We start from the raw sequence: 12,644 nt of genomic DNA on the forward strand, positions 1-12,644 counted from the left end.
AACAAGTGTCTTTTTTTTTTTTTTTTTTTTTTCCAATTTTTTTTTTTCCGGGCTTGCGATAGCGATAAGGAACTAACCGTTCAATGCATCCCAGATACCGGGCTGGGTGAAACTGATCAGACCCAAGGCAATAGCCTGATACAGGGTCCCGCGATACCAGCGGTGCAACGACTCCCAAAGCCCAGCCATAGTCGAAACCCAGAAAGAACTCTGACAAAGACATTGACAATGGCGATCGGAAGACGATATTTAGTATGCAAACAGGTTTATCCTCAGCAAATGCCAGGGCCCCACCTCCGATGTCGTGATCGCGACCAACGCTATGCGATAAGAAGACATTAGGGCGTGCGTTTGAATTCATGTGTCATGAATACCCACTTGGTGTCGGCTTTGGAGCGAGGCCGTTGGACAACAAACTCCCAATTGCCGGGCGCTGGCAATTAAGCGATGAGGAGCCCCATTCGGCTCCCCCAACTTTCTTTTCAATAACCCAATAAGTTCGGTTTTGCAGAGTCTTAGTCTGGAACTGCCCTGGATCGTAACTCATGAGTCATTTCCTTTTGTATTCTATTTCCTTTCTGAGCATTTTATTCGATGGTTCCCAGACTAATGGGGTATGGATGTTCTTGATAACTTGATATTCTGCGCCATCGGATGGGGTTCACGGCACGTGTGGATAAGGGTATTGCCCTATCAATGAGAACCATTGACCTTCTAGAAAGACCTGAATCCTCCAACGAGCTGCAATCTGTTGTAGAAGAAGTACCAGAGTTAGAATCGTCGCTGGTTCTGGACCCACTCAATGATTTAATGTCAATGTTAAGTTATGTCTTGAGCTCAGCACTAAGCTCAACTTCAAGCTTAGCCTTAAATTCCAATCAGGCAGAGAACGAGATGAGAATTGCTCCGCTGCGGACCTTCAATCCAGGCGGAGCAAAACGAGTCAAAGATAGCGTCGATCCCCGGTCTGAAATAGGAATAGGAAATACCTTCTTAGCCTTCTTGTACTGGAGTGAACCGCCCAGAGCCTCATACTTCTGCTTACCTGGATCAGACGCCGACGGCCCCTATGAGCCCCACATGTGGGTGAACCATCATAGTGCTGTCGTTAGATAAACGAACAAACAATAACTAGTGATCCGACGGGACTGTGTTGGTGCTTGACTACTTTGCCAACTAGCTGAGTACTACCACACCGGTCAAATCTAGGACATAGTCACATATAACTCTACTTTTGGGACACCATGATGTAAAACATATTAGTGAAGCCTTACGATCATATATTGCTACAATGCAAGATAAGGAAAATAGCAATATCGTGAAAGAAAGTGAGCAAAAGTGGAAGACCCTGAGATTTACCAGGTAATATTGTTCATCGTCTGGAAAAGGGGCTACGGGGTTGATTATATGATCTGCCATAACCATCGGTTAATGTATGCGATATGATCTATCACAGAGGCCGACCAATGAAAAAATAGGCCGAAGCATGATTCTAGCTCTAGCTATTACTATCCTTAATTGAAGTCCTATAACTTGATGCGAGATTTAAAGAGTTAGCAGATTTGCATAGGTAAATCTCCTACCGTGTTCTATTCTAATCTATTATCAATATATAAACAGCACGCCAGTATCTTACTATAAATTTCTCCCCCTTTCTTTTAGTACATCTTGAATTTAACCAATTGAGGGAAAAAAAAAAAAAAACTCAAGATCTTCTCTTCCCAAGATAGTCATTCGCCGTTTTCCAAATCCCCTTCACACCCTTCTCAATCTCAAACCGTCCATCATAAAGCGGATACACAACAACCGCCAAGAAAGCGAAGAACTGCCAAATAATAGCAACAGTAACCCACCCAGAGAAGAAAGACTTAGTGAAGATATAGTTCCGGTAAAGTGGCATAGGCCATAGAATAAACGTGATAAGAACAAGGACCACGAAGATGGCCCATGCGATACGAGACCAGCGATAGAGCTCTTTCAGCGTTTCGTCACTGAAAGGATGACGAATATCGTCTAGACTCAGCTGTGTTGGTGAGGCGATAGCTGGCGTCGCTGACACGGTCATGGCCTTTTCGTCTGCTCCGATTACTCGCTCTGGGTCATCGGTGGAGGTTGTTTCGGATGGGGGAGATTCAGGGTTTGCGGCGGCTGATTGTTCAATGGCCTTTTCGCTCGACTGGTTGTCTTTGGAGGCTGTTGCGGTGGACGGGTCGGAGGCATGGAGTTGTGCCTCGTCTGCGAGTTCGATGCGGAGGAACACGCGCCAGTCGAACTTGTAGGGCTTGTAGAGGGAGATGATGACGGAATAGAGGGCTGGAGAGAAGAATGATCCAATGGCGCCATACAGGGCCGGTAAGCCCTCGCCGGTGGTGGTCATGTTGACAGCTCCGTATAGTGATTTTGCGCTGGCGAGCCAAATAGCCAGACCCGTAAAGAAACCCAGGACGGGTGAAACAATTGCTGCTAAGCGGGTTTGGCCTGACCAGAAGAGTGTGAGGGCCAGAGGAATAATTCCAGGACAGGAGAGGATGGGCCGGAAATAGCCAATCCAGGTCATGTTCGCACCGCCGTAGTTCAGAGCGATCGAGATGCCTGTGATGAATACGGCGTGAAAAACGACCGAAATATGACTTACACGGAGCAGTCTTTTGTCGGACGCCTTTGGGTTAAAGTATGTTTTGTAGAGATCAAACGAGAGGATACTGCTGACCGCAATCATTGAGGATGAAACTGTACTTGTTAAAGCCATGAATAGCAGGATGAAGAAGGCGACAATTCCTGAATCGCCGATTAATGCTTTGACAAGATATGGCATTACCATACCGGCATTTACTTCTGCACTGGTAAGCGGGCCTGGGTAGGTAGGAAAGATAGGCGTGTTATGCAAAGCGCGTGCGGACAGTCCAATAACAGTTCCCAGACCCCATGGGATGCCGAAAACAGCCACTGCAGCTAGGTTGTAAGCTGGCACGGTTGAATTAACCTCGCTTGCAAAGGACTTTTGCCAGAATGCTGTATCCTATTGGCAATATGTTAGCATAGCGGCATTTTTTGCACTATGGTGTAGTCACAACCATACCATGACGACGAGAGCAAGGTTGCCAAACTTCAAAACTAGTCCCCAAATAATGGCATCTTTTGATTTCATCGTGAGCAGCGAACCTTCATAGTTCCCGGGAATGTAGTTCTGGCTAGCCGTGGCCACCACCTTGTCGTAGAGACCTCCTAGTCCACCCACCGCCGGATGGGTCAGAACCGACAGGGTAAAGTAGATAATGAGGATCAAAGCAACAGCCGTGTGAAGGAAGTCCGTGAGAAAGGTCGCCTTCAAACCTCCGACCGCGGTGTACAAAACCACTACAAGGTTATTAGTAAATCGCACGTTGCATCTCAAGAGCTATTGAAATGCCCCAGCTTACCTCCAAGCGGGATAAGGATAGTAGCTGCGACGAAATGCATGCCAGATACTCCATAAATCAGTTGTGAGCCTGTCAGAATCATGGATGCACATCCGAAGACATTATTGGTGAGGTTCAACACGATAAAGACCAGGTGCCCGATCCACCCATATCGCATCTTGATAATTTCGAGCGATGTATGGGCGTACGGCACTCGGATCTTCGCCATGACACCCAGTGCGGCCATCAATGCAATTTGGAAGCAAAGACCGGATCCCCACCACTAGCACCATGTTAGCAATATTGATTTAGTGGAAGAATGAGATGAGAGGAGGAGTTTACCAGAGGAACCGCCAGCCCATAGCGATAGCACATCGCGGCGGACAACACCGTTTCGTTGATCCACATCCATGAGGAAAACACCGCTGATGCCGTTAATCCCGTCCCTACTGACCTATTCGCTACCATGAACATCTCCGAAGTGGCCGAGTCTTCGGAAAGATAGGCCTTCTGGACTTTGATCGCGACCAGAATCACTCCGCAGAAAAGCACACCCAGCCCTATAAGCAGGCCATAGGCTGTGCCCTGCGGGATCAAGTCTATTCCCGCAACGCCTAAAGTCGCTACAGTCATGATGGTATAGGGTGATGGAGGAATGTAGGAGAAAGGAAGAGGTCATCGATGTAGCGATGCCGAAAGAAAATATGAAAGAATGTCTAGTAATAAAGCCTCCTGCGACGGTGCCTTGCCGATCGGGAATAGATAACCCACTTAACTTCATGTTAACAAAGACTCCTACATCGGCTACTCCATTTTTTTTTTCTTTTGTGTTTTGTTCTTCTTCTCGTTCAATTCGCAATTCTATTCGGAACCTGGCCGACAGAATGGCCAATGCCATATGGTTGAGTTGTCACGCAGTCGGTGGTAGATATTGCGTTATGCGGCACAAAATGCATGAATGCCGGTTGAAAAACCTGCATAGCGTCTAGATGAAGGGAGCTCCAAACCCCATTGACTAAATACGAGAAATGTGGATGTGGGATAGTACAGAGCTTATGCGAGCTTAGCCAAAGAAAAGCCAGATTGAGGTGAGCAATGCATGGATAGGATTGCGTGCCTGCAGGACGCGATGGCGACTCGTGCGGCACCACCCGATGAATCGCGATAACGGCAACGACCCCAAAATGACACGAGAAAGAAACAATAAAATAAAACAAGAATGTGTACAGTTCATTTCTCTCCGAGAGCATTGCTTGTATGTGGTCCTTTTAGTGGGTCCTCCACGTTTTGTCCATCACAGGTCCCATATACCGAACAGACGCGCAAACATACTTTTAAGCCAAACCAAGATGACGAACAGCGAAAATAATAAAAAGCAGATCATATTGAATGCTTTCGTGATGAACACCCCGGGCCATCTGGCACCGGGGCTGTGGAAACATCCGAGAAACAAGACCGACCAGTATAAGAAACTATCGTTTTGGACCGAACTAGCGCAGTTGTTGGACAATGCCGGATTCCATGCCATGTTTATCGCCGATACCCTGGGCCCATACGATGTATACAAGGGCCCTGCCAATGTGGTCCCTGCATTAGCATCAGGAGCGCAGTTTCCGGTCAATGATCCATTATATCTGGTCCCCGCCATGGCGGCAGTAACGAAAAACTTGATCTTCGGCGTAACTGCGAGCGTAACATACGAAAAGCCCTATGCACTCGCCCGCCGTCTATCCACGGTAGACCACCTCAGCGAAGGGCGTCTCGCTTGGAATATTGTCACGTCTTATCTCGATAGTGCGGCTCGCAACCACGGCCTGAAAGAGCAGATCCCACATGACGAACGGTATGCGATCGCTCACGAGTATATGGAAGTACTCTACAAGCTTTGGGAAGGCAGTTTTCGAGATGATGCTGTTCTAGATGATCGGGAACAAGGGGTGTATATCGCCAGCGATGCTGTGCGACAGATACACCATAAAGGGAAGTACTTTGAGGTACCTGGTCCCCATTTCTGCGAACCCTCCCCACAACGCACTCCGTTTCTCTTTCAAGCGGGTGTCTCTGAAGCTGGAAACGGGTTTGGAGGGAAGCACGGGGAAGCGATCTTCGTCGGCGGTCAAACAGCTGAAGGTGTCCGGGTGACTGTGGACAATATCCGCAAAGTTGCAGTAGAGGAAGGACGCGATGCCGATCACATTAAGATCATTGTTGGGATTAACGTCATTGTCGCTGCGACAGACGAGGAGGCGAAAGCAAAGCGGGAGGAGTTTCTCAGATATGCCGACGAAGAGGGGGCATTGGCCCTATTCGGTGGGTGGACTGGAGTCGATCTCTCAGGCTACACCGATGACGAGGATTTCAGATTCAGCGAATCTCCACGTGTCCAGTCTATCGTAAGGCGATGGTCTGCTACCGTGCCCGGCACAGACAATCTTCCTTGGACAAAGAGGCGGATTGTGGAGTACTTAAGTGTCGGTGGTCTTGGAGCGAAAGTCGTCGGGAGCCCTACAACAGTCGCTGACGAACTGGAACGATGGATAGAGGTGTCAGGAGTAGATGGCTTTAACCTGGCTCACATTACCAATCCGGGGACATTTGAGGACATTATAGAGTACCTACTCCCTGAGTTGCGCCGAAGAGGACGTTTCCGAAGCAAGGTAGGAAAGGAAGGCGCCACAGCCAGAGAGGTTTTCATCGGATCTCGAAGGCTTCCAGATGATCATCCTGGAAGCAAGTATGGGTGGCATGCTGGTGAGAAGCTACCCAAGTATCAACTGGAAGAAGAGAACGGAGAAGAGGCATGATAGAGAAGGACCGATGACGCGTGTATGCCTTGAATAATAAATTGGGAGACAAAGGGGAGCTGCATATGCCTGAGTCACTTTGGCTGGATGCTAGAGACAATCAGAATCAAAATGCCTGCAACGAACCTTATGCGGACAGCGTTATAGTAGAACCGTTCATTGGTATTGATGTTTTAGTCTTCACAACTCAAATATGGATGAGTCACCTGGAGAAAGTCCACTGTGCTTGGTATTGAACAGAATCTTAGGTATTGATCGGTGCAGCGGTATGCTTATTCGCATTCTATTTCTTTCGAAAGCCTTTTTCAGGCTGGGCTAATGGCGAATGCTCTATGGCACACGCGTAGCAAGAAGCCACGCTTGTATATCCAATAAACAGCCAAAGACATAGTAGACCGGGCCAGAGCGAATAATTCAGAGAACTGGGTTGCGATCGAGCGACTACTGAGTCCAGGACGCGGGTTTCCTGTAGGCTGACGCCAGCTTCATGTGCCACGTCTACCAGCCCCTAGCCACACGCGCGCGAGTTGGGTAATTATAGTTCAACTTTTAAGAGACATACCTTGAGATGTATTTTATACATATCCCCTAACTTAATCATAAAACGGCTATAAGTGCATCCCGACGGACCAATAATACCCAGACTCGTTTGGAGTTCCCAGAACAGGCATGACGTGTCTGATACCCCCCAAGACGATATTATCCTTTCTGAGGCGCAGCTTTTCCATGCATACAGCCCAATGTTGGGCAGATATTTCCGGAATTCCTTTATGTGTTGTCGTGGTCCAGCGCTGATAGTGAGCGGCTGGGCTTCATCCATAAGCCATTTTGTTCAACATCGATGGCGACGATCGACGTAAGGAGCCACTTTTCAGGGTAGGGAAATAGCCAACCTGCTCGGTAGTTGCGGAAAGATTGTCGATTTAATTTGCTTTCCACCAATGAAGCTTTCCAGGTAGCACTAGGTTTGGGGTTCGCGTTGTGGGGTATAAGGTGCACCGAATGCATTAGTTAGCTAGTAGACCGTGGAGGGATAAATGAGCGATGCATAACAAAATAGATTACACTGTCGAGTTTAGCAATTTCTAGCCATTTCAAGCCATTTCATTCTTAGAGTAGTTGCGCGTTGAGTCCACCTAATACAAAGAAGCTGCTATATATGGCTGCAAGGGTGACCGAGGCCAGGCGGTGACAGTTGGGAAGTATCCCTAGCAGTGCCATAACCAAAGTGGGCAGCCCTCTGTCACAGTTGGCTTAAATATAGTTTTTTCTAGTATAGACGCTGGAGTGAATATGTTTCATCAATAAAAGGGGGATGTATAGTCAACGGTTCGAACGCCGTGAGCAACGCTGAGTGAACTATGCCTCATAACTTTGGCGAACAATCTTAATCACGGCAGAGGCCAGATAAGCCTTGCAGGAGTTTGGGCTATGATTGCCAAGAGATGCCACCATCGCTGAAAAACAAGGGGCCCAGTTTGCTCCGTGGACTGTCTGCCCCTAGGTAGGCGGAAGTTATTTCCGGATCTACGTTGACGTCCAGTCAGTGCGAGCGGAAAAGTGAGGCGAGCGATCATTGGATATCCGACACGGTACAGCCATAGACTTTCGTGGGTGGATTCAACGGCTACATACAGGTCAAGCCGCATAAGCGAGTATCCGTTGTTGTTATTGCTTTATTTTGATTTATTTTCTCTTCCCTCACGTTGCCTTCTGGCTTGAGAATGAAATGAAGAATGCCATGGAGATTATACCCATAGATATGGGGCTCAAATGAGCGAGACCAGGTTGCCTTACATTGAATATGCTCCCAATGACTGGAATGCTAGATTGGGCCCCCTAGCAATTTCATGGACGGTCGAACCTTCAACTTACCCTAAAGAAGAGCACAAAATTACTGCGCAGGAAACACCGGCATGGAGATCACTATTACTTAGTATAATGTCGAGAAATTACCGAACAATAGCCACGAATAAACTTTTGCCATCAATTTAGCTTATTTAGGCTTGGACACCTGTCAAGGAAGCCCCCAAAGGTACATTAGTATGGTGTAGAAGTATGTATGTAGACTAGACAGGACGTGTAAGAAAGTACATACCACGATACCAAAGGATCTCCAACCGAAGAAAAAGGCAAAAAAGATCGACTATCTGAACATATCCGAGCGGCGCGATTACTATTTGGGACTATTTGTGTACTATTTTGGAACAGATTATTAAGATCAGCTGTTTTCGACATGTGCAACCATCGTTATGTGTCAAGTTCTGTTTGCGGATAATCTGATCCGTTGGTTCCAGTTCGAAGCCCATGTGGAGATCGTACGAATCGTTGCGGCGGAAGCAATTCCAATTGGACGATGTGTCATGTTTGTGCCGTGGGAAAATATTTCCATTAAACCTACCTGCCACTCACATTTTGAATTTTTCATGACTCTCCCTCTTTTAAGCTCTTGGGTTGAGGAACCAAATAACGTTGGGAAGAAATTCTTGGTGTGTGTGTGTGTGTGTGTGGATGGGAAAGGAAACCCAGAGAGAAGTTCAGTCTCAACTACGTTGGCCCCGTCGAAGTGGATCATCTACAGGTCATTCATGGATAGATCCACCGTCTCGAACCCGATACCTAGGGCCTGGAACTTATGTGCTCCCACTAAACAGGGGTGTACGTGATTTTAGTAGGATGCAGAGCAAAGATCTATCGGATCGATATTTTGCCTGCACCGATAGATCAACTGTGGCTCTGTGGCTTGGATTTCCGCTGTGCTGGGTCCGATGATAGGTATAGTATACTAGACTAATAGACTAATAGCTCGCGGAATATATATAGGTCTGGCCGACCTGATGGGTCCCGTCTCAACTCATTCTCGGCCGTGTTTAATTTTAGAGATGAAGTCTCGGTCAGTCAGCCCAACTTTACACACACCTATTCGCGCACAACACATACAATAAAAAAGAAAAAAAAAAAAAAAAAGCATGCCCTTGAAAAATCGTGGTAATAGTAAAAGAATAGGGCGAGCATACCGATAAATCGATAACGCTTTCTGTCATGTTCTTACCCCCCTTTAGTAATACTACCAGTAGCGTTAGGAGCCGTTCTCGCAGCAAAGAACAATCAATATATATTACTGTCACATAGAAGAGGAATTAATTCAAATATTTATTTTTGATCAACGAAAAGGCAAAATTGGTATCAAGTAAAGAAAGTTTCAAGGTACCGATACCACAATAAGTAAAAACATAGAAGATGGGATATCAAAGTTTTGCCCTGCCAACGCCATAAAACTATGCCAATTTCGATGGCTCAATAGCAATCAAATCCAAGAACCAGTACGCGCCACGCTATGATGGATGTCTTATTTCAACCGGCACCGAAGGCCATCGTAAGAAGGTTTTTTTTTTTTTCGTGAAGAGAATCGCGTCGTGGTGGATTGTCAGCTGGGGGACTGAGTTGAGGGAGATCTCTGGGACCCTGCTCCCGAGACCTTTCCTGATTGTCCGCTTGCTAAGAGGGGTTAGAATGCATGGATACTAACAAAGGCTCTACCAGAGAAGTATGCGCACCTTTGAGCTGCTCAAGCTGCTCAAGCTGCCGGATTGTGTTTTCATGAATCCTGGCCCATTCTGCCTGGTACTCCGCAAGGTCCAGGTGTGTGGGCTCTTGGGTTGAGGACGTCGTCCTACTTGTAGATCGCTTGTCCATGACTTCCGTGAGGGAGGGCTTTTGCCGCTGGTAAAGGGAGGAGAGGTATATGGTGAATGAGAGCCGTGAGAAAGAAGTGTAAGAAAGTACCAAGACGAGAAAGGTGACAGCTTCAGATAAAGTTCAAGGGCGAAGGTTAAAAGTAAGTTAATATGTCCTTTTATTCTCACCTCAGCTGCAGGAGAATCGTGTGGACAGTCGAAGACTATTTATCAGTTTGTGAAAGTCGCATTCTTGACCGTCAGGAGACCGTCTCAGGCCACTTGGTGGGATCCATTGACACCGAAGTGAATCAATCAACCAGGTTAGGATCCAATTTTATTTTATTTTTTATTTTTATTTTTTATTTTTCTTAGACCATGTGCCTGCCTGTCCGTTGGAAATTTAATTACTTTTTATTTTATTGGTTTTTTTGGGCTCTCATTTTTCGGTATGTGGTTAAAGTTACCCCATCGGATGTGTTCTTTAACAATTCCCTTGCATTCCATAGGGAGAAAATTAATTTTTTTTTTTGTCTTTTAAAAAAGTGAAAATAAAAGGGCAAAAAAAAAAAAAAAAAACACAAAAGACAAAGACCCTAGTACTAAAAGTGACCCGCTAGATTGGAATGAACCCATCAAAAAGATGGAACCACTAGAAGTATCCCCGAAACAAATGTCCCGTTCAGTCTCCCGATTGGCCGGGGAAAGCTATTGAACCCAACAGACAAGCTGCCGAACATCAGGATCGCCCTAAGATTCCGTTTTGTGGCTTTCAGTCTAGTCTCCCTCAGTGAATTTTGTGAGCTTTGCTCCTTTCTTCGGTTGCTGTGTCGCGGACTATCGGAATCCAGTCGTCCGGTCCTGATTGGCCTCTTAACTCTCCGATCGTTCACGCGGATGGATCCCCGTCTACCCTGGGCAAAAGTACGTACTTTTGTCCTTCCACTGATTGAGGGACAACCGGGAATTGGGCATCGATCCATCGTGGGGGTTGGTCCACGATAATATGTTTGTTATCTTCCTGGTGACTATGAACAAGGTTTTTCTCTCAGAGATGGAGGAGCAGGGAATATCAAAAGCAAGTTCGATCAGAAATATTTCTTTGCTGGGCCTAGAAGGAGTCAAAAAGAAAAAAGCAATTGCTGCTGTCCTGACATGAAAGGCAACTTCTATCCAGCAGGGGTTCCTCCACGGGCATGGCATATACTGACTTGCATCTGGTTTTCAGCCGCGGTCAATTATGGCATTCTTGCATTGTTCGACCGGAATTCCAAGGTATTACTGCAAACGGAAAATAGATAGAATGACGTCAGGAATGACGAACTAGTCACGATACTAGTACCATCGAACTCTCATAGTAGTCCCACAATGGTGGGCTTCGGGGAACCATAAACAACTTCCGCGATCTGGCACGATCCATCAGCTAAAATGACCTAATGTTTCGCTGCTGCAGTAGTGTCTACAATTTACGAAGAGAAGGGTGGCGCATCCACCTCGTGGTGGGTTACTTTCTTTAGTGTTCTCTCTGATCCTCGACTCCATCCATCGTTACCTAGTAGGCTCACTCACTTGCCTGACTTGGTTAGTTAGGGCTCGACCCTTAGGTTACCCCCGACCACTACTTCAAGGCAGCAGTTATACTGTATAACCTTTCAATGCACAGCGGTAGTATCGCCAATGTCCATTTAAACTACACGGAAATGAATTTATAGTGGAGTACTGCTTAGCTCGAGGATCGCCATTGGTACAGAATCCTTTTCACCGCCACTTCAATCAACCGATGTCAGCTGGCTTTTCACCGCTATGCCCTCGTACAGCAAGTTGGACCCTATCAAGCGCCCTGACGATAGCCGCCCTTTCCGACGGTTTAATATCAGGTACCCAGAGTCTGGGGGGAATCTTCCAGTCATTCCTATTGCTCGACCTTTGTTGGTGATGCAGGGGATCATATGACAGACTGCTTGATTCCAATCAATCATCCATGCTTGTAGGTAAGTACATCCCATCTCACCGGCAGCATCGTCCAGCAAAGCAGTCCCAAGGTCGCACAAACAGGCTGAACCGTTACTCGGTTCCCCTCACCGCCACTGATGCTTGCTCCCGATGTGTTCGCATCTTGGCTCTTCTACGTTTCTTTTGCCTTTGTTTCTCGATCACCCGTGCATGATGACCCCTGACTGTTACGCCTCTCAGTCACTACAGCCATCCAACCCCCCGCTGCCAACACTGATTATCGCTGCAACTCATGGTCTAAGAAGCATGGTTGTCAGATGATTGACTGGTACTGCATTAAACCACAGTTTTATGTCACACGGGCGCCTAACCATAGAGATGTTCTTCAGACTGGACACACGTACGGACCATGCGAATTAACATCCCTGTAGGGCGATGCCAAAAGTACGACTCAACCTGCAATCTTACCAAGGCTCATTATGATCAAAACATTAGTTAATTCAATGCGGCTGTTAAATGTTTTACAAGCGCAGACCAACTTTTAAATAATTGACACGGCACGACTAAAAATGGCCCCATAGGTATAGGCCAAAATAGAAGCCAAATGTGATCATGAGTCAACAAAGAGGCCGCCGACGTTTCATCGTATTCCATGGTCGACCCTCAGCCGCGCGCAGGCAACCATGATATCAACCTTCAGAATACGCCTCGTATATTACGCATGGTTCATGGCTTCCCAGAAGCATCGCATTAGGCAACTGGGACTAGCACCGTCTTTGCCCGACTCTATGCAGATAACCCAGAAGCGATAT

At 46.9% G+C, this 12,644-nt stretch overlaps 3 protein-coding genes across 3 annotated transcripts; 1 reads left to right on the plus strand and 2 right to left on the minus strand.

Annotated features, from left to right (window-relative positions):
• Positions 1 to 1,705: 1,705 nt before the first annotated feature.
• BDV27DRAFT_163767 (sodium:solute symporter family protein) lies at positions 1,706 to 4,031 on the minus strand (the record flags this gene model as incomplete). Its single annotated transcript, XM_032073586.1, has 4 exons — positions 1,706 to 3,019; positions 3,080 to 3,357; positions 3,420 to 3,681; positions 3,741 to 4,031. 4 exons carry the CDS (start codon positions 4,029 to 4,031, stop codon positions 1,706 to 1,708), a joined length of 2,145 nt encoding a protein of 714 aa, XP_031921312.1.
• Positions 4,032 to 4,695: 664 nt separating this feature from the next.
• Positions 4,696 to 6,202, plus strand: BDV27DRAFT_169646 (LLM class flavin-dependent oxidoreductase; the record flags this gene model as incomplete). The annotated part of the gene is made up of 1 exon (XM_032075091.1): positions 4,696 to 6,202. The coding sequence occupies exon 1, from the start codon at positions 4,748 to 4,750 to the stop codon at positions 6,200 to 6,202; it is 1,455 nt and encodes a 484-aa protein (XP_031921313.1). The 5' UTR covers positions 4,696 to 4,747.
• Positions 6,203 to 9,291: 3,089 nt separating this feature from the next.
• On the minus strand, positions 9,292 to 10,065 carry BDV27DRAFT_138041 (uncharacterized protein). Its single transcript, XM_032069136.1, has 2 exons — positions 9,760 to 10,065; positions 9,292 to 9,700 (listed from the first exon to the last, which is right to left on the minus strand). Exons 1-2 carry the CDS (start codon positions 9,896 to 9,898, stop codon positions 9,630 to 9,632), a joined length of 210 nt encoding a protein of 69 aa, XP_031921314.1. The 5' UTR covers positions 9,899 to 10,065; the 3' UTR covers positions 9,292 to 9,629.
• Between the last annotated feature and the right edge of the window lie 2,579 nt (positions 10,066 to 12,644).

This window comes from Aspergillus caelatus, assembly GCF_009193585.1.
Source record: "Aspergillus caelatus strain CBS 763.97 unplaced genomic scaffold BDV27scaffold_350, whole genome shotgun sequence".
Lineage (NCBI taxonomy): Eukaryota > Fungi > Ascomycota > Eurotiomycetes > Eurotiales > Aspergillaceae > Aspergillus > Aspergillus caelatus.

What these genes read in the sequence shown, in the direction of transcription:
- BDV27DRAFT_138041 (XM_032069136.1), bottom strand. Translation starts at nt 9,898, where the DNA reads ATGGACAAGCGATCTACAAGTAGGACGACGTCCTCAACCCAAGAGCCC. An exon ending in GCAGCTTGAGCAGCTCAAAG is followed by an intron (nt 9,701 to 9,759) that starts GTGCGCATACTT and finishes AACCCCTCTTAG; the next exon opens with CAAGCGGACAATCAGGAAAG.